Here is a 23,145-nt window from a genome sequence, read left to right as displayed (position 1 = left end):
ATGCCGATTATTGGGGATTTTGATTGGCCAGTGCCGTTATGCACCGCTGTTATATTGGCCAAAAGTACGTGAAAAATGTTTTTTTATTTTTTATGCTTCGTCTATGATCCCTCGTATGATGCTTCTCAATGTGTTAGTGTTGAACGGTGACAGCAGGGGGCGCTGTGTGAGGGCCTGATTTGTTCAGGACATTCATGTTACGTCAGAGAGTGCTTGTTTGAAAGGCAAAAAATTGTAGATTCCAAAACAAAATGAGGGGTAAGTCTGTCTCCAATGGTTCTGAAATAATGAGCAAAAGTCTACAATATAAAATACATAAAATAGACAAACTTGTGACAGATTTTTACGGCGATGTTTCTCCGCTCACCTGAGGCCGAGGAAGTTGTGGGAGGGATCATTTAAAGCTCTGACTGAGCTCTTTCCAGCGCTAAAAAAGTCTCCCTTGGGAAGTCTCTATCACGCTCCGGAGATATTGGCCTTTTTATCGGCTGATATTGGCCAATAGCAGATATTGGAAATACCCAGGCCCTACTGACCAGTCTAGGCTTTCATCATTTCCTTGGGTGAAACCCGTCAAAATGTGGCGTGTGAATGAGTGATTAGCAGTGGTCGCAAAGGTCGTTGGCACAAACTGGCAGCCATGTTTCACCTCCAGGGCCGCTGTGGCTACAATAATGTTTCCGTCATGTGTAATCCAAAGGGAATAATCCTATGATGGGTCTCTTTACAATGATTGGTTCAAAGTGAATGGGATTGAGACATTTTTCACGGTATTCTGTCCATAAGGACCATCCGTAGTCTTAACTTACTGTGTCACTTATGAAAGAACCGTGTAAACCTTCCTTTTCAGCTTTTCATTAAGTTGCCATTTCTCAAGCTATGATTAATAACTGCCCAAGTCGTATTTGAAAAAAACTACCGTTGACATAACGACCCCAAAGCCGGCATTTGTCAAGGAAGATCATTTTGAAGAAAGGCACATTGGCAGCATCGCGTAAATGTCGCATGTCAGAAACCAATGAAAAAGTTTTGTAAAATGGTGCTAAACAATAAAAAATAAATGAACTGAAGTTTTGTAGTTTAGTCAAGACAAAATCTCCCTTCTGATCGACAAAGCAATCTAAATAAAAAGCAATGGTTTGCAAAAATATCGCTTCATTATTGTTATTTAAATATAGAGATTATTTTTTTTGTCAACATCGCCCAGCCCTTGTCGAGGCCCTTGTCGAGGCCCTGTGTGTTTGTTTGTGTGGACCTGCCCCGCCTCTGTAGGTCAACAGCTGTGCGGGTTGTCCGTCAGCGGGGGTGAGCCCTGTTTTCTCTGAACACACTCTCTCTGCTCGATCAGCTGCTGCTCAACCAGTCCCACAGCTCATTAGCACAGGATCACACACACACAGTCATCAATTACACTCCTCACACATCTCAGCGTACTCTCCTGAGGCGAGCATCTCTGAAGGGAACACGTTTTGCTGAACTGGCTTTTCATGCCTGGAGTGTTGCCTAGTTGTGCTGTGTGTAGGGGCAGGGTACTGGTAAATTTGTTTGGATAGTGGTGCTTTAACAATACTTGGTTTTCGATGCCGATACCTGAACAATACTTTATTGTTCAGGTATCGGGTTTAACACTACTAGACTAAAATATGTGTCATCTCGAACCAGAAAAAACAACGATAATGTGTGGAAAATCTGCAAATTTACAATATCGGATTAATCTCCAATGTCAAGAAATGTGTGAACAATGGGGGAATCATTTGGTGGAAATTGTGGCAAAAATATGGGGAAAATGTGTAAAAAATAAATAAATAAAAGAAAAATTATTATATTGGAAGACATTGTGGGAAATAGGGAAAATATGTGTAAAAAAAAAAACAATTAGCAAAAAAATTGGAAAAAGTTTGAAAAAAATTGGGGAAAGATGGGAAATAAATTGAGGAATGAATTGGGAGAAATGGGGGTACTATTGGTAATAAATAAGGTGCAAAAATTGGGATAATTTGGAAAAATGGGGGGAAATAGGGAAAATATTAGTAATAACAAATGAGCAAAAATTGGGCGAAAAATTGAGTGAGAAATAGGAGGAAAAAAACAAATAAACAGTAATTTGGTACCCAGCCCTAGCTGTGTATTTAAGTGGTCAATTTCTCCAATTTCATTGTGATATTGTGTCACCTACTATGATAACAATTCGTAAACAAATTGCCAGCTAGTTAAAGTGAGTCATTTGTGTGAAGTTGTGACGAGTTCATTTATTTCATATTTTCTTGTCTTTTTTCCGCAGCTCTTCTGCGTTCAGCCAGGAGAGCGGGAGACCTCTGCACTTCCAGCCGTCAGCGCTGGAGTTCGGGACACAGTACGTACTCGCTCCTCTCCGTCCTACCTACACGCCCAAACACGCACCCAATTTTTTTTCCTTCCCTCATTTCCCTCTTGATCAACGCAACCACTGACCTTTAGCGTTTTGGCTAATGCAGACAAATCGGTGGCGGTCTCTGAAATGGCTTGTTGCTACGATGAGTAAGTGGCATTATTTTGTACAGCGGCACTTAGTTGTTCCAGCGGGGGAGAGGAGGATATCCAAGTACGGCCATGAGCTCAGTTTCCCAGCATCCAGCACATACCAGAGAGGGCTCAGCGGGTCTGTTTGCCTCCACTCTGCAAAACATTCAAATCCAATCTAGACGGGTCACAAGGGAGTACAAAACAAGTTGGGTACAGAAATCTAATAAATGACCTGGTGAAAACAAACAGACTAGATTTCAAAAAAAGATCTCCAGATAGTTCATGGTGAAAGCGGTTCTAAAAGCTTACGGTAGGTTCATCAGGTAGGATTTTAGGATCCACGGCAAACCGCTGTCCCGTCGTATGAGCCTTAGCGGGTTCGTATTTGTGTGCCAAACGATGCGCGCTCATCGTAAAGGCTGAAGAAACGCCGTCCAGTGTTTAAAAAAAAAAACGCATAAAGTCAGCGGCAGGTTAAATAATCCAATGTGCAGAGAGCAAATCTGTCTTCACGTGATAATCGCATAACGTGACTGTATATCATTTTCAGAATTCAACCGCAGATTTAGTTTCAACCTCCGCAAATGTATTTTTGATCGCCACGCAAATGACTCGCTAGCAATAGCATGCTAAAGCTAGCAGGTGTATGCCAATGCTAACGAAAACTAATCATGGCCAGGACAGAAACTATGATAGATCCTTGTTAAATGTTTATCCAAGAGCTTATCAATAGATAGGCCTATAATTGATAATTTATCTGTAACATCATGACAATAAAATATGACTTAATTGATTAAAGTGGAGAAAAGTGTCAACTAATTTTTCAGTCAGAGAAAGCCACTTTTAAGAAAGTCTCTTGCTATCGGTAAATTTTGGATATCGGCAGCTACTCAAACCCCAGCATCAGTATCGGTAGCTTAAAAGCTGGATCGGTGCATCACTAGATAGGATTGTTCATTTGTTTAGGTCACGCTTTGTAATTATAGTAATTTCATTATTAGATGAATTTCTTTCTTTTCTTTTTTTTTCTTTTTTTACATCAACATAAAACTATCTTGTTTCTTTTTTGGGAATATTTAGACGGTGCTAAAAAGGTTTTGACAAATTCTCTGTATTTTATCCCCTCATTTTGATCATTTTGATTATCGTAATCCAAAGTGCTGCACAAACAAGGTACAAAGTAAACAGTACAAATGTAAAAAATAAGTGAATAAGTAAAAAAAGCTGTAAAAATACATTGTCATATTCGACCTGCTGTCAAAGCTCATCAGTTGCTGACAAAGCCGGTGAAGCTTCTTGAATGAGCCTCCACACTTTAATGATCGAGTGCAGATTTAATGCACAATTATAGACTAGATTGAATAGTCTACTTGATCAAATGTAACTACTCGCCTCTTGTCTCTTTCAATTTACTTAAAGTATTCAAATACGGTGCTGGTGAGAAGTTTCATGTGCTTTTCTTGTGGAGGTTTACAATGTGTTGGTTGAGCAAACACAGACACCATCAGGGCTAATTTTGAGCTGACCAAAAACGACGAGTGACTGAAAGTACTGCACAAAGCCACAGACACACAAGTTTAGCGAGCTGTTGGTTTGTCTCACTTAAAGCTGCGGAAGAGGTTAAAATAGTTTTGTATTTACTGAAAATGCCATCTTCATACACAGCTGCAGTAACTAGTCTGATGAATCATTATGTGGACTTTAAAATCCACCTTGTGCTGGGTCAAAACACTTCAAGAGTTTATGTTTGTGGTTTTCATGATTGTAATGTCTGTAAAATGTTTAATGTTATTAACTTTACCTGTATCAAAATAGAAGTAGTGGTAGTAAATCTATTCACCTGCACTTTGCTTTCACTTTTTAAATGTGTAGTTCAGTCGTACTTTCATCGTCTTCAATGGAAAAGTTGCATTTGTGGCTGCACGATACAAGATATTTCACTCAACCATTTCAACACAGTAAAGAAGTACTTAATCACAGTTCAATTTATTATGATACCGGTTTCTTTTAAAGGTGCATGATGCAACTTTTTTTCCATGTAAAAAATGTGACCTTGTAGTGACCCAGCGGCTGTATGAGTGGTCAGCATGGTGTCTTTACTTTCCATCACAGTGGTCTCTATGACGCTCCAGGATCAATCGTTTGGAAGGTTTTCACGGCAGACGGAGCCTCTCACACCAGAAACACGACTAAACAATTGATCCTGGAGCGTTGTAGAGAGACCACCGTGATGGAAAAGTGAAGGTGCCATGCTGACCACTCATACAGCCGCTGGGACACTACGAGGTCAAATACAAAGAAATACACAAATTGCATAATGCGCCTTTAAGCTGCAGCACCTTCAATGACACCTGGTTTGCAGTACAGATACCTGGACAGAATTATTTGCAGAGGTGGGTAGAGTACTCAAGGTAGAGTTACATTTCTTACCAAAAATAGTGACCCACTTGAGTAACTGTTTGAGCGTAAGCGTGTGTGTTTCAGTTGTGACATAAATTATGGGAAAGAAAACATGAAATAATGTGATTACTGTAAGATTTTCAAATCATGAATAATTAAGTAACAAAACAAGAAAAAATGAAGATTTGTCACTCAAGAAGAAGTAAAAAGTACTGGATGAAAAATCTTCTTACAAAAGTACAATTAGTTCAAAAAGTTGCTTGAGTAAATGTAACGGAGTACTACCCACCTCTGATCTTATTTGTCATTGAGAACCATGAAACAGATCAGTAGTGTTCATTTATTCAATGAAATACGCATTTTCTTCATTTTCCATGATTTATTTGAGCTGAAACAACAAAGTCACTTACTTTAGTGCCGTCTCTGGACCCAACAGGCATCAACACTTGGTTTCTAGAGAATGTTTTTATTGATTTTTTTGGTACCGGTTTTCGATATAATTTACTATTTTCTTGGTACCCAGCCCTAATCGGAACCAAAACTAAACCTAAACATTTTACACTTTTGAAAGTTGTATTTTTAGGCTGTGTAAATGTGTATATCTCAGTGACATTGCGATACGGCTCTTGTGTCCTCTGATAAAGCAATAACGATCTCTTCATATATTGTGCAGCCCTGGTGGTTAGTTAATAAGCAATAATAAAAAGTACATTTGTCTAAGCCTTGACTTCTGCTTGCTCTATTGCTTCATGAACTGACTGGCTTTCATTGGTTGAAAAAGACATTTGCTAACTTTACAGAGCAGGTCTAGGCAGATGTCGTCCCTTTAAACGGAAGTAGACGTTGAAATTGAAAGCAGCACAAACAGGAAGTTGACACATGTCACTTCTGATGTGTAGCATTTCCGTTTCTCCACCACTATCAGCACATTACAGTATATCTTATATTTCCCTTCAACAATTTACTCGTGCAGCAACATCTCCAGCGCAGCATCTTGAATTGACATTTACACTTCAGTGCTAGTTTGTGTTTTGGATGTGGTCGGTAGCTGCATAATGTTTTGCGTTTGCAATAGGAAACAGTCGTCCAAACACAGTGAACCCATTGACCACGCGCTAATTACATCAGGGTTTCCTCTGCACTAAATTCCATGTCGTGGCTTCTATGCGCTGTGAGCTGTCAACTCAAGACTCCAGCACAAGCTTCAGTGTGTAGCAAAGCACAAACTTAGACCCTGAAATAAGTCGGTTTACGTCATAGTTTATAAATAAGTTCATAAAACTCCTTGTCATGTAATAGTCAATGCTGAAGTACAGACCAATGTGTTGAATAGAGTAAAATGAATTAAAGATAATTAGAAAGAATATGAGAATAGTTTATTATTGTTGTAACGTGTACATTGGCTGCCATTTGTGTTTTTCAGTTGCCAAGGTTATGCACGTGCTCATTACACAAAACAAGTAGAAAGTGCAAAATTAGCCTCTAACCACTTTCTGGTTTGCCAGTCTGGATGCTTGTTCACTGCATACGGTGACTACTGCTTAAAACATTTTCACTTTAGATTGTTTTTGCACATTTGGCATACTACTGCCAAGTCAGTGGAACAGACTCTCTGACAGAGTTTGAATGCAGACGGGCAAAGCCATTTGCTGTCTTGAACTGCCTGACTACTGCAGCACGTATTTCCTTTTTTGGAGAAACAACTACTGACACCCAGGGGTTTGTTCTACGCTGCTACGATCTGTCTGACTGACTGCAAAGTGTTACAACATAATAATCTGAACTATATCACAACTGTCTGCCACGCTTTGGTCAGCCTCAGTAAGTTACTGCCATGGACTCTTTAAGCATCAGGGCTACTGTCCCCTTTTGGCATATGGTTTGAAGAGGATCATTTTCATTTTCTGTTTGAGTTTGTGTCTGTCTCTGTCTGTCTCTCTGTCTCTCTGTCTGTCTGTCTCTCTCTCTGTCTCTCTCTGTCTCTCTGTCTCGCTCTCGTCTCAGTTATAGCTTCAATTCAATTCAGGAACAAAGTGTTTTTGGGTTGAAAAAGTTGAATCAACAACAAGATGGATCAATTAGATGATAAAAACGTCCCTAACTCGATAAGTCTGACTGTAGCGTGTCCTCCAGGGGAACATAGGAAAGGGAGCTGACATGTAGACACATGTATCTGATCATACCACACACTGCAGCTCACACACTTTGTAGTCCAAGCAGAGACTGCAGAAGGTAGTGGTGTGTTACTTCTCAGAGAGCGATGGCTAAAGTCTGGTGTGTGCTGTGCTTGTGTGCTTACAGGCCGCTGGGGCTGCCCAGAGCAGAGACCATATATATACACAACCCCAGCCAGGAAGTCCCTGTGACGCTGCTGTCAATGTTTACATCCAGCAGGCATTTTTACATCCCTTCCTTTCACAGAAGAGTAAGTACATGCACAGCGCTGACTTTAAATGGGCTGCAGTCATAAACCGTATATCCCTCTCTGTGTTTGCAGGTGATCCCGCCCAGAGGGAAGGCTTCTTTTAAACTTATATTCCTCCCGTCAGAGGAGGGCAATGTAGAAAACACATTATTTATAAACACATCGGCCCATGGGCTGCTGTCATACCAGGTGAGTGTGTGAGAAACAGCAGAAACCTTTACCTTTGTTTCTAATAGATGTAGAGTTTGTGCAGACCTCTTTTGGATACTTTACCATTATGTGGCACCATGATATTCATGTCATAACATTTTGTGTATAATATTGGTAAAAATCTGTACTAGAATGAGTACAGTAGAAGTAATCAATAGACCGAAGGCAAAGTCTACAGTTGCTTTAGTGTGACCCATGTAAGCAGAGTCGCACGTGAAGTCACGTGGAAGTATTTTCGTCTGCCTAACTGTTTTTGGCCGCCATTAAAAAGCAACATGCCACGAGTGTAATGCTCCTGTCTAATATTACACAAAGCCATGTGGAAATGTGTGGTCATTTATAGCGGGGATTTGATGGCGGCTAATGAGAGTGTGGGACTGCTGATCCTCCCTGAAAACATCGCTCAAAGCCACGCTGCGCAACATTTCACTCAATAAATAGAATAAATCGCCAGCATTTATTTCACTGCGGGGCTCACCTCTCATTAGCCCTGACTCGTAACTTGGCTCAGCGCGGGATATCACCAGCTCGTGACCATAGAGATGCTTTGTTTCATTTCTGACATGCCATATCTCAAGCACCTCCAAAATTCACTCTGAGTTTTAACTAATGAAGGCATGTACTAGCACTACAGAGGACTGGACAGTGGGCAGGTGCTGGGGTTTCGCTTTTGAGAGAATGTCCTTTTGAATTTTTCAGAGATGGTACTTTTAGCTTCAAGTTTCATAGTTCCACATGATTAAAACCTCAAAACCTGGAAGGCGAGACATGGCAGGTGAAAACATATCATTATGACACTGCTTGTTTTCTCCTTTAACATCTTAGTTTTAATGACAGAGTTGCAATGCTTATTTTGTGACATTTTTTCTTCGAAAGCACCTGTCTTCCTGGAAATTACTAAAACGTCACGGCGCAGGGTTTCCCACGTATATTTATTCACAAATATTGACATATTTCGTATCCACTTGTAGCGCGAAAGGTTATCGAGATGACGGCGTTATCCAAATATGGTCGTTTCCTTTCTGGGAGCCAGCTGCGACTAAAGACGGGAGAAAAATACATTACACGCCAATTAGGTTTTCATCTGTATGTTTGTTTTGTATAAAAATCTCGCCTTAAACGTTTGCCTCTGTCTTTGCAGGTGTTTGGTGTGGGAGTTCACCGGGGCTCTTTAAAGTCTGTCCACAGAAAGGATGGCCTGCTTATATTCCCTCACATCCAGAGCATTAAGCTGACCCAAACTCAGGTACGGCCTCAACGGAAGCCGCTCGCCCAGTTCCCCTGCGTTAAATCCTTGAAACCAGCCACATTTTGTTGAATTTCTATTGAGTGCACGGCCCGAGATGCAGATGTCAGTCCGTGAAAGTGTGTAAAGCTCTCCTTGCCCCCGCAACAGGAAGTGGAGGTGCAAAGACTGCTGTAACTGTTGCCCATTCGTGACTCTGTCCCTAAGCGACCTTTGATGTGCTTAAACGTGAGGTAATCTGCGCACGAGTTTCAAACGGCTCGTTGTGGTCAGGAGTCGAAACCGCTCCGACGCAATTTGACGAAGGAACTGCTAGTTTTCACAGCACATAATTAGTTTGGTCAAATGCAGAAGACTCTCAAATATTCCTGTAGCAAAGAGAGCAAACGCTAAGTTATTTCATCTCTCAGCCCCCACCTGAACTGAGCACATTTTCTCCAGTTTGGCTTAACCCAGTGTCTAAAACCTTTAAAAAAAAAAAAAAACTGTCAAAAAGACCAAAAATTAGACTAAAATGAGGATGAAAATGCAACAGAACGACAAAAACGTGATGATAAAGCGATGAAAAATGTACAAAAATGTGACACAAAATTGACAAAAATGTTTGATGAAAACGCAACAAAAAAGGCAAACAAAGAGCAACAAAAGGGCAACGAGAAAGTGACAAAAACGCAACAAAAAAGTGGCAAAAAGCAATGAAAATCTGGCAGAAAAAGGGTTTGAAAAAAACGTCAAAAAAATGACGACGCTGCAACACCGTGAGGGAAAGAGATCCTTTTACGTAGATCAGTTTTGCATGTCTTTCAAATGAGCCATTACACTGGCCTCTCTCTGTCAGCTCCAGTCAAGCTTTTAGACTTGGGTAAAGCTGAACTGGAGATAATTCGCTCGGTTAAGGTGGGTGGCTAAGTGCGTTCTCTACAGATGATGAGTATTGTAATGAACCGTTTTTCTGTTTGTGCTTCTACAGGAAGGTGCCTCGAACATCACCATTCTGGGTCTTCTTCTTGAGTGCAGCCTGCCCAAGAGCCTGTTCAACAGTCCTGAGGTAGTTTTGCTATATAGGACTAAATAAGCCGAATGCCCATCTCGGGTCGCCCGTTGCATTATGGGTAATGGAATTTCTTTGGGCTACCAAACAATATTGATAGTTAGCGTAAAGCAACGAAGAAAGCTCTGATTTGGACAGTTTTAGCCTCTGGAAAGTTGATGATATAAAGTGTTTTTGTCGTTGCCGTGGAGCTTGTTACAATATTAGCTCAAAGTCTATTTTTACAACCTCGGCTGCACAGAGACAGACAGAAACTGAAAGAACTGAACGGCCGTTCATATGTAGAGATACTTCAAAAGTGACGACCAGTCCTTGTTCACATAGTTGGAATAACTATGTAAGAAAAACATTTCTGACCCTCGAAAGCGACTGTTGGACAAAGGTCTGAAACTGTGGCCTCAAGTCGCCGATATTCAGGACATTTAAACTGGAATGAGAAATAAACATGAGTTTTTCTTTTTTCTTTTTGTCAATAAAGAAGTGGACAGTAAATGAAATCTTTTTTTTAATTATTGTGACCAGACAGATCCACGTACACATATCGGCTAGGCCATCTAAATTTACATTATTTGTATTTTTTCTTACGAGTGATCTGATGGTACAACATGGCTAATCGATCGCTTATTTGACTGATGGAAATGTACCCACTATATTAAACATCAACACCGTTTTGAAACTGTGATTTCAAGACGAATTTAAATTAGTTAAAAAGTGTCTGTGTCTGGCTGATCCCATATCCAGTCGTCCCCCTGTCCACTATGGTCCGCTATGGTCCACTATGGTCCGCTCTGGTCCGCTTCTGCCTACGGAGCCGCCGTCCTGACTTTTCCCTCGCTTTCAAGATATTGACAACATAAATATTTCCAAGAAATGTCACTTGAGACTTATAGTCTTTAAACCAATTCCCGTAAGCCTTATAATTCACGGTTATGGCTCAATATACTTCGGTGTTCACGCTCCGCTACCTTTACTCGCTCACACATTTCAATGGCTGAGTGCTTTGTTTGGTTGCTGAAATTAGGAGCCTGATTGACCCACACATGCGCAGTCGAGATGGGCATTCGGCTTATTATTAAGACGACATGTTACCATTTTAGCTGCTAAGACAGATATGAGGTTAACAACAGTAAAGCATTTATTCTCTTGCCAGTGCCAAGGTAGTGAATGGAAAGTGAGCAGAGGCCTGGTGATTTTGGCTCCTTGTGTTTTCCCCAGAGCCCAAAGTAGAGCCTCTTCTCCTGCCAGGCTTTTTAATTGCTTTCTCACGAGACGCCGTAATTGACACACAGCGTCCCAGTGTGTCATGGTGCAACAGGCATGATGCAAACAAAGATGGGAGCACTCGTGTCGAGGGCTAGTTTTTGGGCCCTGCCGCACATAAACAGACTCGGACTTATGAGTTTTTGAGAGACGGGGACTCCACTTGGAGATCCACGCTCCAGTCACCAGCACGGTTCACCCAGATGATTACTTAATTTAGCTGTTAACAAGTGTTTTTATGTTCTGAAGTGTCCACTAGGTTTGTAGGTAGGTTGTTTTCGTCATGTTTTTACTGTGTTTGTGTCTGAGGCCAGTTTTTGGGTTTGAACAATGACGTGAGTTCAGAACGAGGCCCTGACACCGTAGAAGAAGAAACGGCAACATTGAACAGTCTGAACATTAACTCCAAACTGCGTGAATGTTGTGAAATACTACTCCAGGTCTGTCTTTGACAAGGGAACAACGCTCGGACTAAAGTAGTGTAGTAGCTTTGGTCACTCACGCCGCAGTAGAATCCTCCTCATATGTATCAAACAAACGCCTGCGGCCTTATCAGAGACCACACAGCTCCTCCCTGGTCTGAACCCAGCCTCACCTCCGCCCTGGGTGACGGGAGTCTCACAGGAAGCGCGCAGTAGCTGGGGGGGGGGAGTTTTCGGGGATTAGGTTTGCTATTGCAGGCCATGAGCTTCGGTGGCAGCGGGCCATGGCATCTGTCCTCAGGTTGTCAGGCGGTGATTCACCCACTCGGGCCCGCTCTGACATTTAGATGTGGGTTGCAACTTGCAACTGATCCGGCAGCTCCACAGGGTGTCAGAGTTAAAGGGAGGAGGGGATGTGTACGGCTTTAGTGAGTTTAAACTATTGTAGTTGTTACATTCTGTCAGTTGTTTATTAGAAGGGATGTTCCCATCTTCTGATAGTTTGAGTGTGAAAGTAGATGAAGTTATGTCAGATTTGTAATAAATAGTTATGTAATGAGGTAATATTTTGTTGCCAGGGTTCCTGTCTACAGAGCGAGGAGCGGCTGAGTCTCCAGATAAACCTGTCGGCGCGCGGGGACCGGCCCGCTGACCTGGACAAACTGAAGCCCTACGTCATCGAGCACATCCTGGTGCTGCTCATGGCGCACAGGGCCGGGGCGCTCACAGCAGGTGGGTTCATCCAGATTCTACTACATCATTTCTTTAGATTATAGCCTGCGAGTTCCATGTTTAGGTACAGGGAACAAGGAAGTAATTAATGTGTAATTACCTGCACTAACAAGCGTAAAGTGCAAGGCTTTAAACAAAGGTGTCCAAAGTGTAACAACTGTATTCCCTGTGTAATAAAGGTGTGCGTGTCGTTGCAGATGATTTGGCCGTCATATAGTTTCATAAACTGAGGGAAATTACAGCATGAAAAATGCACAAATACACCGTAACTAATGCAGGGTTTTACAGGGTTTTTTTAATGCCCAAATATTATATTTTAATGCCACAAACCCCCAAAATCAGCACATATTTTGTTTCTTAACCTCATAACCCCCACCTTAACCAAGCACATTTTCTACAGTTTGGCTTTACCCAAATCTAAAAGCTTCTTGAAAAGAAATGAGACAAACAAGGATGAAAATGCAACAAAAAAGCTGCAAAAGATTGACCAAAAAGTGACACACACAGTGGCACAAAAATGCCACAAAAAAGCATCAAAAATGTGTTGAAACAGAAACCAAAAAGCAAAGAAAAAAGTTGGGGTTTAAAAAAATATACATCTAGATCTCGATCATGTTGTAATGTTGTCCTCTCCTCAAAAGCCTAACCTCATCCTGCGCATCTAAATCAATAATTGTACTTATTTATCCTTATAATGGCCTATGTTTGAACTGTCTGGTCTGCCCTTGCACCAAAATATCCATTCTATTGTGCAAGTCACAGAACGAACATTCAGATATTATCAATGTATGAATTGTATCAACATTTGTTATGTAAGTATGTAGCCTCAACTTTTAAATTGTTTCATGTTTTATAATTGTTGTTGGCATTATACACCTTGCCCAGGGGCAACAGCTGAAAACTGGCTTTGCAGCTAATGCTGACACATTTACAGAAATGTTCATTAATGTGTACTGTCCCTGTCAAAAACTAACAAATAAATAAATATTCATTCAGTCGCGTTCATATTCTTCCCATTGTTGTTTTTGTGTAGGTGAACCAAAGCTGGGAGTTTATATGTTGAACTCTGGAGGAAAAAAGCTAGACGTGAAGGTAGGTACTTTGCCGAGTTGTGGTTTATCCATTTAATAAGATAAAACGTGAATCTTACTTTTCTTTTTTTGCCAGGACATGCAGGTACTTTCCAAAGCAGAAGCCAACCTCGATGTCCATCAGGCTTTACTGCGGCCCGAAGCCAAAAACTTCACTCAAGTGGCCACGTTGTCTTGCCGAGGTGAGCTTTCACTTTTAAACTAAAAGCTCTGTTTTTCCCTAGTGTTTATGATGCAAACCTTATCGTCTTCATTTAAATATAGGTTCAGGCCCGGGCCACGGAGGGAAGTGCATCAGTCATATCAGTTTAGACATTGTGGGAAACCGGAGCATGGTCCACTTGCCCGGACGACACATCACACACAGGTAACCGTTAGAACCTCATCATTTGTAAAGCCTGATTGAAATGTAAATTATGCAAATGTGACCAATCTGAGGAATAAGTCTCTGAAGGACACTTACTGGAGCCTATTGGTTATGTTTTGTTTGCCTCCATGTAGGTGGAGCACAGAGGACGTGTTCAGCCTCCTCCAGGTGAAGCAGAGCGGCTCGGAGCAGGTGGAGCTGTGGATCAACAACCCTCTGTCCTTGCCCCTGACAGTGACCAACGCCTCCCTGTCTCAAAGGCTGACCAGTGCACTCAAGGTACGGGTCACTAGGACCAGGAGGAGCTTAGTAGTATATGAAGATGCTAATATAAGATGTGCATGTGCAGATAACCCAGCAGTGTATTTTGGAGTTCTAATTGTACAGTTCATTTTATTATGAACATTCATGTCCGTAACTCTGCTGCTCTCTGGTGTTCAGGTGGTGAACTTCAGCCGTCCCGTCACAGTGGCCCCTGGCTGCTTCCGGGTCCTGTCCCTGCAGTTGCTCCACAGAAGCCTTCCTCTGAACCAAGTGTTTACCCTGAGCCTCAACACCAGCCTGGGGCCTTCGCTGCACATCCCCCTCTACTTTCACTCCACTTTCTCCAAGGTAACAGGAAGGCAGCTGGTAAAGCGTTAACACGTCTTACCTATCGCTGTTCTGTTTGAAAGTATAAAACATACTAAAGAGTGTATCTCCTCCCAGCAGGGCGGTGTGCTGTTTGGTGTTGAGCGGGAGTGCAGCCGCCCTTGTCCCCTCAGACTGTCTGAAACAGGTGAGACATGAACTGTGTGAGAATCAAGTAATGAGACCTTCTACAGGTGAAACTCAGATAATTAGATTATCATTCAAAAGCTCATTTATTTCCATAATTCAACTTAAAATGTGAAACAAATATACGATGTAGACTCATTACATGCAAAGTGACATAGGTCAAGCCACTATTTGTTATAATTTTGATGGTTTTGGCTTAGAGTCAGTTTTCAAAATATTCACATTTTATGAGATTTTTAATTTAGGGTTTTTACAAGCTGAGCCATAATAATCAAAATGATAACAAATAAAGGCTTGACATATGTGACTTTGCATGTAATGAGTCTATCATATATTTTCAGCTTATCGTTAAAAGTGCATTCATTTCTGTTATTTAACTTATTGAAATTTTCCGGGTTTAACCTGTATTTATGTCTTTTGAAATGATTTTTCCCAGGTCGCTCCGATTGGCAGCGCTCTCTCCTCCCAGACTTCTTCTCCTCCTCCTGGGATATAGACAGTAACCTGGCCTCAGAGCTGTGCTCTCGATGGCAGAGACACAAAGACAAGCCTCCATGCAGGTCTGGGAATGATTTCCTGCTGTGAATATGTTGTAAAGTACTGCCCTTACACTCATCTTACTACATGTTTGTTAAGGTGGCCAAGACTTCCCGTGGAGACGTCCTCCCCTTTAGAGTTTGGTGCTACGCCTGTCAACGAGAGTAAGGTGAGCTGTGGGGCTAAAGTGCAGTATTTCTCACACTGAGGGAGTCATTTACCAAGTGTGCAAAACCAGTGGCACAAGACAAAGTGGGTTAGCAGCAGAGCCTGTTACACATTCTCTCCTCATGCAACATTATCTGTGTTTAGGGCCCTAATTCTGTAATACAGGTCATTTCAGATGGTACATTTGGTGCAACACAGTTTTCCAGCTTGTATTCACCATCTTGATAAATGAACCCCCCCCCCCAAAAAAAAAACTAACTCTGCACATCTTCTCACGTCTTGTTTTTTTTATGTGGCTTTCATATTTATCTTTATATATTCATCTGTGGTAACTGAATGTTTTTTTTCTAATTCTATGCATTTTTTCTTCCAGGTAAAAACCTTTGTGCTGAAGAACCCCTCCTCCTCTGTGGTGGCTGTAGAAATCCGCGTTCTCTCCTTGTACCCTGCTCCCCTGGAGGCTCTGGACCTCCTAACTAAATGGTACGATCCCAAAGATATGCTTCCTGATTTTTGTTTTGTTTTTATTTGATTTCATCTTCCTCTTTGTTCCTTAGGTTCAATATCAGCCCTGTTTCTGTGAACATTAGTGCTACAGAGTTCTCCCTGCTGGCCACTGCACCAAAGGTACATGTTCAGATCATCTGCTCCTCATGGCTGTACCGTACATTCCATTGTCTTTGCTGACTGTGTTTTGCTGCGTCTCAGTCGGGGGAGAGTGTGCAGGAGCTGAGCGGAGCCGGAGTGCTGCGTCTCCTTCTGCAGCCGTGGGAGTCCAGGGAGGTGGCCGTGGTCTTTTCGCCCTCTGAACACAAACCCACCACCACCATTCTAATCATCAGGTACACTTCACGCTTTGATTTGTCTTTAAACTGAACCAAACTTAACCAGATGCAGAAACAAATGCTCACTGTCACACAGAGATGAGGTCATAGTTTGTGTTTGAATTCTAGGAACAATCTGACGGTGTTCGACATGGTGACAGTGAGGGGCCACGGGGCCAAAGAGCTGATCCGAGTGGGGAGTAAACTGCCGGGTCCCGGGGCCTCGCTGAGGTTCAACGTCCCCCAGTCCACGCTCATGGAGTGTCGAGACGGTAAGTCACTGCTTTTTTCAGCTTCTAGACTGTCTTTTCTCACAGACGAAACCAGATCAAAGATGAGGGATAAAACTATGAGCACACCTCTCGATGTTTTCTGCAATATCTCTTCTGACACGCTGTTGTGGAACTCGTAGGTCTGCGCAACAACAAGCCCCTGTTTGCCATCAGGAAGAGTTTCAAAGTGGAGAACGCCGGAGAGCTGCCACTGACTGTCATGTCCATGAACATCAACGGGTACAAGTGCCAGGGCTTCGGCTTCGAGGTGCTGCAGTGTCACCCCTTCAGCCTGGAGCACAACTCCTCCTCCGAGATCACCATCGCGTGAGTGCTGGATTTGACTAATATAAGGCCTTCTGAAAATGTGTGGTTCGTTCTTGCATTTAGTTTTTTAATACCAGCACTTTTTAAAATCATTGGATGATGCTTGGAAACAGCTGAACGAAGTGAAGTGATGACGAGTGTGATCACTTCACGATGAGAGGATTAATACTGAGACAATATGTGAAAAATGCTGCTCTCCATCTCTTGTCAATAGTTATTTTCATACCCAGTTTCTTCTCCAATGTAAGCTGCTTGTTTCTGTTCTGAATAATATGATTTTCACATTTTTGTTTATAAAATTTGACTCTCAGGTGCACAAATGTGAGTCATCTTTTTGCGTGCATGGTCTTAGATTGTGTCTTCAAAAGCAAAGTCTTCCTTTTCACATTGCAAAGCGTTCAGATTGATTCAGTCGAATAATTGAATGCTTTGTGTCCCCCTCAGGTTCACCCCAGACTTCACGTCGTCCTGGGTGATCCGGGACCTCACCCTGGTCACCGCGCGGGGCACCTCTTTCCCCTTCACCCTGAACGTGACGCTGCCCCACCACATGCTGCCTCTGTGCGCCCAGGTGGTGCCCGGGCCCAGCTGGGAGGAGAGCTTCTGGCTGGTCACCCTCATCTTCACGTGGTCAGTACTTCTGGAATTTAACATATTAAGCATGTTACAAATGTGTTAAATTAACTTTGCGTGTCTGTCCTCAGCTTCTCTCTGTTCGGCGTGTGTTTGATGGCGTTCCATCAGGCCCAGTACATCCTGAGCGAGTTCTCCACACCCGGCAGTCGCAGTAATCCTAACTCGGCCCTACCTCGAGACAACGGCGCGGTCAACAACATCACCCCCAATGGAGTCGGGTACGTGTCTGTCCACTCGTCCGTGTGAAGCATTTGTGTGCCCTTCTTTTACTAAGTAGCCTGGTTTGTGTGCAGTAAACCCAAGGGCAGCTGTAAGAGCTACATGGACTCGTGCCACCCGTCGGACAAAGGCAAAGGCCGCGGCTCTCCGGCTCTGGCCAACTCCCCTCCACAGAGAGCCCAGTCCTCCAAGAAAAGCTCCTCAACTGCCCCCTCCCAGTCCCAGAAGAAGCCCAAAGTGTCCCTGTACTACTCCAAGTACAAGTACAGCCCGGCCCCCGCGGCAGCCGTGAGCATGGAGGAGGAAGAGGAGGAAACCGAGGAGCTGGTCCCAGACACGCCCTCAAGCCCCGAGCCCGACGCCATGGAGCCCGCCTTCCTCTCAGAGATGGAGAGCAAGGGGGAGTACGCAGAGGTAGGCCTGTCACTGTTACGAACATATCCAGTCATGGTTCAATACTCAACCAAACATTTCAAATATCCTGCTCTAGTCTTTCACTTTTAGGTTATGTTGTTTTGCCCTGAAACAATGTGTGATGGTGACAGGACCATTGAAATAAAAGGAGAAGCGGCATTCGGTCCTAACACCGTCTTGTAATATGTTAATGTTGGACAAACTACAGAAATTATAAATGCCGCGACATGAATCTGTTATACCTCGCCATACTTTAATATAAGAACAGGCTTCCCCATTCATTTCAAGAGAGGATAGAGCACTCAATTCAAACACGTCAACGTCATCCCGGATCTGTGTGTTTGAAAGGGCTCAGACGGCTAAAGGCGTCTCTGTGATTTGTATGGACAGGCCTACGTGGAGGACAGTCGTGTGGAGGCTCCGGCGGTGGTTATGTTTCCCATGGAAACGCCTGCTGGATTCCCCGAGAATGTCACGCTGAGCCCCGGTCCGCGGCCCGGCCTGCTCATGTGCACGCCTGCCGTGCAGAACTTTGTACAGCCCTATGACAAGATGGAGGCCGCCAAAAGGGACAGTGCTGAGCAAGAGGTAAGCAGGACAAAGATCCAGAGTCAAGGTTTCTTATATCCATACAATGAAATGAGAAATGAAGTTAGAGTAGAATGCATTTATAGATCCAAAAGTGCATAAAAATGTTATATTCCATGACTTTTCGCGAGCTCCGGGCTGGGCGATTTTGCGAACTGATGGTAGACGGCTGCAATGACAAAGACACCTCTAACCTCACAGAACATGCCACCACTCACCTGCCCCCAGACCACACAAACACCTGTAAAAAAGTGGGGAAAAAAAGTTTCAATTCAGCAGATCCTCTTCCCATGTGGCATGCCTTCATTTGTTTGTCCAAGTATTCCCTGAGCTTGACCTGACAGGTGCTGCAGCATCAGCTGGGTTCATAATGCGACAGGATTGGCCAATTATCCTGCCGATTAAAATGCACCATGCGATTATTGAGATAATGAGATGAACCTTTTATTAAAGTCTCGATTCGATTAAGATGAAGAGCTTTTAACAAATGTACTAAGGTTTGATTGAAAAGGAGGAAAACATCTAATAAGATGGGTTTGTGTCTGCAGCTCAGAGGAGATTGCAAAGGCCAGAAGAAGAAAGTACAGAGTGCAGAATCTGGCCCTGCATCAGGAAATAAGGGAAAGAGGAGTCGCAAAAAGGCCGAAAATGGCTCATGGTAAAGTTGTTTCTGTTTTCATTTCTATTTATCAAAATGGTCAAATAAATTAAAAACTATATAATTCTTCCTTCTTTTTTCAGTGCTCCTGAACACAGCATGGTGATTCCAGAGCGGGAAAAGGAACCAGAATGGAAAAATGGCAATCACATCAGTGCAGCACGCAGCCGGAACCGCAACGGCTCTAAATCAGAAGCACCAAAGACAGGGCTGAGCGTAGAGTGCCCCCTCAAGCAGAACGGTCAGTGAGTTCACCTACTCTGCACTAAACCTTAAAGGGAACATTTGTATGAGCCGTTATCCACGGTGCAATGGTGTCCATCACCGGGGTCCCATCACTTTGAACAATTAGAGAAAGTTTCAATCGATTGTTAAAGTAAACTTTGAATTGACTGGAGTTGCTGCCAATTTGTTGGAGAGACACTACACTATTTCTTTATCTTAAAATTTCTATTGCACATTAATACAGCAGTTTTTATGCACAAAGAGACCTCTTATTGCATGCAAACGTTGTAGGCAGAAGGAAACTGATTAGTCATAGCCTTTTCTATGTGAACGGCTCCTCAATTATCCAGATATCAATTGTTTGCTCCGCTCCGGGACTAGACCTTAAAGCTTTTCTACTTTCATGTTCCCCAGTTGTGTGTCTCATTTATAAACTCTGATAAATGTAAAAATGATTATGTTACAAAGTCCTGCCTCTGTCCCACAGGCGTGTGTCCCAGTCGCTCGCGGCGCAGAGGGCCCTGTGATCGGCGAGGCGGTCCGTGTGAGTCGGGCTCAGACTCGGGCAGCTCCTCTGGCAGCGTCCGAGCGAGCAGGGGCAGCTGGGGCAGCTGGAGCAGTGCCAGCAGCATGGAGGGCGACAAGGAGCAGAGCAGAGCACACACCTGCCCTACCTCAGCCAGAAAAAGTAACTCCTCAAATGGGAATTCAATGACTTATTTACTTCTCTAAGCTCGTGGTTAACTGCTTGATGTTTTCCCAGGGGAATCCTTGCAATACAGCACTTATCCATCAGAAAGGGAGTACCAGAGCATGCATACAAAGGCTTTCAGGTACAGCCACAAAACATGGCCTTCCATCTTCCTATCGAGTACTTACTTTCTTCTCTTGTTCCTCTCCAGCATGAACACATTGTACGCTAAAGACCTGTGCCAAAGTCCCGAGCCCCCCGTGCCCAGCTTTAACCCCAGTTTTGCCGCCGTGGCTGCAGGAGTGGACAGGAACATGGGTAAGCCTCCACACAAAGCACTCCATGTCTAAACGTACCGCCGTTAACGCGCCGTCCTCCTCCTGTGCCAGACATGTGCGGTCAGTATGTGCCAGAGGAAACGTGGTCCGCCCCCTCCATCCCTCTGACCAACGAGTTCAGATACAACACCACCGAGGCCCTGCCCTACCTCCCCCAGCCGCCAGCTCCCAGGACCTACAACGGGTACGCACCTCCCACTCAACTCTTTCAAACCATTTACATTTGGCTTTGTTGCTTTTGTTTAAACTCACGTGTTTTCTGCAGGTTTACATGGAACAGTTCCAACAACAACTGCAGCCCATACACGTACTGTGAGGAGAGGGACTACATTGGTAAGTGTCTGCCAGCTTTATGTTTATGGAGCTCTGCTGTGATTCACCCCCCGCCTGAACCTGCAGAAAAAAAGATAATGCGGCAACAATGCGAGGAGAAAAATTTGGATGAGTTTTGTAGTTCTTAGCTTTCAAATTTGGTGTTACGATTTGGGTAAAGCTGAACACAGTTAAAGTGGGTTAAAAAAACAAGAAAATCAAAGGGTACAATGCTAAAATTTTAACAAAGTGAAAGATAGATTATTCAGTATTTAGAAGTGTTATGTTCAAAATGTAGCTAAAATACTCAAAGTCAAACCTTTCCTTGAAAAACAAATTGAAAACAAGCTTCTTCTTTTTTGTAGTATTGAAGTAATATTGAAATTCTACTGAGTTCTTAGTACCCCCTGCCCCGTACCCCTGGTTGGGAAACACTGGAGTAGAAGATTGAGGCATGTGTCTAAGTACAAAGAAATAATGGGCTGAACTGTGTGTTTGTAGGTAATGGAACCTTCCCCAGTGGATACCCCGGTCAGGAGTGTCAGAGTGCCCACAGCCCTCCACAGAGTAGCTGGACAGAGGAGCAGCCTCCAAACTCTCCCCCGGCCTGGGACACTGCAGCAGCCTGTGTCGGCAACAAGGTGAGGAGGGCGCCGTTATTACATGCAGCAAAACACCTTGGTTTGAGCTGTTTAGAATCAGGCTAGACCTATGGAAACCAGATTGAAGCGGTTCTTGAGTGTTAGACGCTCATTTTTATCAAGACAAAAAGGCAACTGGGCAAAGTCCTGTCCAACTGAATGCTCTTTTGACGGTTCTTTAGCCGGACACACACTTCTAAAGCGGGACCGTCTGCCAGTCCTATCTCCAAACGTTTCTATGGTTCCAATCACAGGCCATGTTGATGCTTCATCTTCTCCAATAGCATTTTCTTATTGTTGTGTCGTTCCAAACGTATTAGAAGCAGCCGTTTGAATTCTCCTACAATTAAAAATTGGAACAGTTGTCAATGATTACTTGTATCCCTAAGATTTGTCTCCGCTCTACTGGCCAATGCCATCGTCAAACCACTAACTTCCTTACACTTGTTTGTATTACCAAGTGTGTTACCCACTTTCTCAAAGCGTTACACTGTAGTCATTATTCATCCACACGTCTTTGTAAAGAATTGGAAAAGTATTTAGTGACTGGCTCGGCTATAGTTCTTCAGTATTGGTCTGGTACCCAGTTTCAATTTCTACTTCTTCAATTCTTCATTTTATTTCCTAATGTGTGGATAGTTTTAGGTGCAGTTGTTTCTCTCTAAGTACAGAGTTTCAAAGGTTGTGATGGGAGAACCATAACCCTCCTTTACAGCTGAATGTGTGCTGTGTCCGCAGGCGTTCTTCTCCGGGACCCGCAGCCTGTCACCCATGTCCAGTCTGTTTGGTTCCATCTGGACTCCACAGAGCGAGCCTTACCAGAGTCACTTCCACTCTGAACGCTCTGCACCCATCTCCCCCGTGTCACCCATCAGCCCGCCCCGGGAGCCTCAGGGCCCCTGTGGCCCCGCTCAGTACCCCGGCTTCAACCCCTTCGGCCCCCACATGAACCTGGACATCTGGAACTCCTCGTCCAACCGCAGCTCCAACTCGCAGCTGTCCAACGACTCGGGCTACTGCGGAGACGTGTAGGCCACGCACGCGCCACGACCACAGGAAACGGCAAAGGAAATAAAGTGAATGTTCTTTTATTGTTTTGGGGAAAATGTGAAGATTCCTTCTTTTATGTTCCCATTTTCAAATGTTCAATGTTGTGAAAGGTTAAGCATTTGTTGTATATTTTTCTAGATGTTTTGCAGTTTTGATCATAGAAAAATAAAAAAAAAGGTTTTGTACATAAATGGCATCGGTCTGTTACATTTTCACACGTTTATTCCATGTTTACTTATCAGTGGTTCAGGAACTTTTCACTCACGGAATCCACCTAGAAAATATTTACCTTCCAAGTTCCACCACCAGGCCTGGATCCAGATCAAGTGGGAACGAAGCACAGTCTAAAAAATGTTCTAAAGTAGCTGTAACTTGGACTAAACTATGTCTAAACCATAAAACATCCGACTTCAACACACTGCAAAAAGTACAAATCAAAACATCTCATTGAAGTGAAGTCGAAAATTACAGATGACTTTGTACCACCAGATGAAGTGTTTGTGTGTGATGGTCATAACATGTCAATGATCCTCAAATACCGACCCCGCACCACACCATTTTAACCTAAGCAATGAAGGAAACTGAATAGTGCTGCAGCGCAAAAACAAACAAAAGCATAAGATAAGATCGCTTTTATTGATCTCACAATGGAGAAATTTACTTGTTACACTCAGCTCTTAGAAACACTCAGCGTCTGCAAATAGGCAGAAAACGAGAAGAAAAAACAAATAGTAAACAGTGGTATCTTCTATACAATGACTA

General features: G+C 43.2%; 1 protein-coding gene across 2 annotated transcripts in view; it reads left to right on the top strand.

Moving 5' to 3' along the window:
* Window positions 1-22,547, top strand: part of tmem131l (transmembrane 131 like) — a 29,462-nt gene extending 6,915 nt beyond the window's left edge. The window contains exons 4-35 of one of the 2 annotated variants that reach the window (XM_079554145.1): window positions 2,282-2,353; window positions 7,204-7,327; window positions 7,400-7,516; window positions 8,679-8,783; window positions 9,754-9,831; window positions 12,095-12,248; window positions 13,282-13,340; window positions 13,416-13,521; window positions 13,604-13,706; window positions 13,841-13,985; window positions 14,148-14,318; window positions 14,418-14,484; window positions 14,920-15,043; window positions 15,120-15,189; window positions 15,562-15,671; window positions 15,746-15,815; window positions 15,897-16,030; window positions 16,142-16,284; window positions 16,425-16,611; window positions 17,056-17,241; window positions 17,316-17,465; window positions 17,541-17,880; window positions 18,271-18,468; window positions 19,017-19,126; window positions 19,210-19,367; window positions 19,839-20,039; window positions 20,115-20,184; window positions 20,254-20,360; window positions 20,432-20,564; window positions 20,646-20,713; window positions 21,194-21,333; window positions 22,072-22,547. In XM_079554145.1, the coding sequence (XP_079410271.1) occupies window positions 2,282-2,353; window positions 7,204-7,327; window positions 7,400-7,516; window positions 8,679-8,783; window positions 9,754-9,831; window positions 12,095-12,248; window positions 13,282-13,340; window positions 13,416-13,521; window positions 13,604-13,706; window positions 13,841-13,985; window positions 14,148-14,318; window positions 14,418-14,484; window positions 14,920-15,043; window positions 15,120-15,189; window positions 15,562-15,671; window positions 15,746-15,815; window positions 15,897-16,030; window positions 16,142-16,284; window positions 16,425-16,611; window positions 17,056-17,241; window positions 17,316-17,465; window positions 17,541-17,880; window positions 18,271-18,468; window positions 19,017-19,126; window positions 19,210-19,367; window positions 19,839-20,039; window positions 20,115-20,184; window positions 20,254-20,360; window positions 20,432-20,564; window positions 20,646-20,713; window positions 21,194-21,333; window positions 22,072-22,365 (4,294 nt within the window). In that variant the 3' untranslated portion in view covers window positions 22,366-22,547. Of the gene's footprint in view, window positions 1-2,281; window positions 2,354-7,203; window positions 7,328-7,399; window positions 7,517-8,678; window positions 8,784-9,753; window positions 9,832-12,094; window positions 12,249-13,281; window positions 13,341-13,415; window positions 13,522-13,603; window positions 13,707-13,840; window positions 13,986-14,147; window positions 14,319-14,414; window positions 14,485-14,919; window positions 15,044-15,119; window positions 15,190-15,561; window positions 15,672-15,745; window positions 15,816-15,896; window positions 16,031-16,141; window positions 16,285-16,424; window positions 16,612-17,055; window positions 17,242-17,315; window positions 17,466-17,540; window positions 17,881-18,270; window positions 18,469-19,016; window positions 19,127-19,209; window positions 19,368-19,838; window positions 20,040-20,114; window positions 20,185-20,253; window positions 20,361-20,431; window positions 20,565-20,645; window positions 20,714-21,193; window positions 21,334-22,071 lie in introns of both variants that reach the window. The other variant, XM_079554144.1, reaches the window with a different exon arrangement.
* Window positions 22,548-23,145: the final 598 nt, after the last annotated feature.

This window comes from Gobius niger (assembly GCF_951799975.1).
Source record: "Gobius niger genome assembly, chromosome: 3".
NCBI lineage: Eukaryota > Metazoa > Chordata > Actinopteri > Gobiiformes > Gobiidae > Gobius > Gobius niger.
This window is presented reverse-complemented; position numbering and strand designations above follow the sequence as displayed.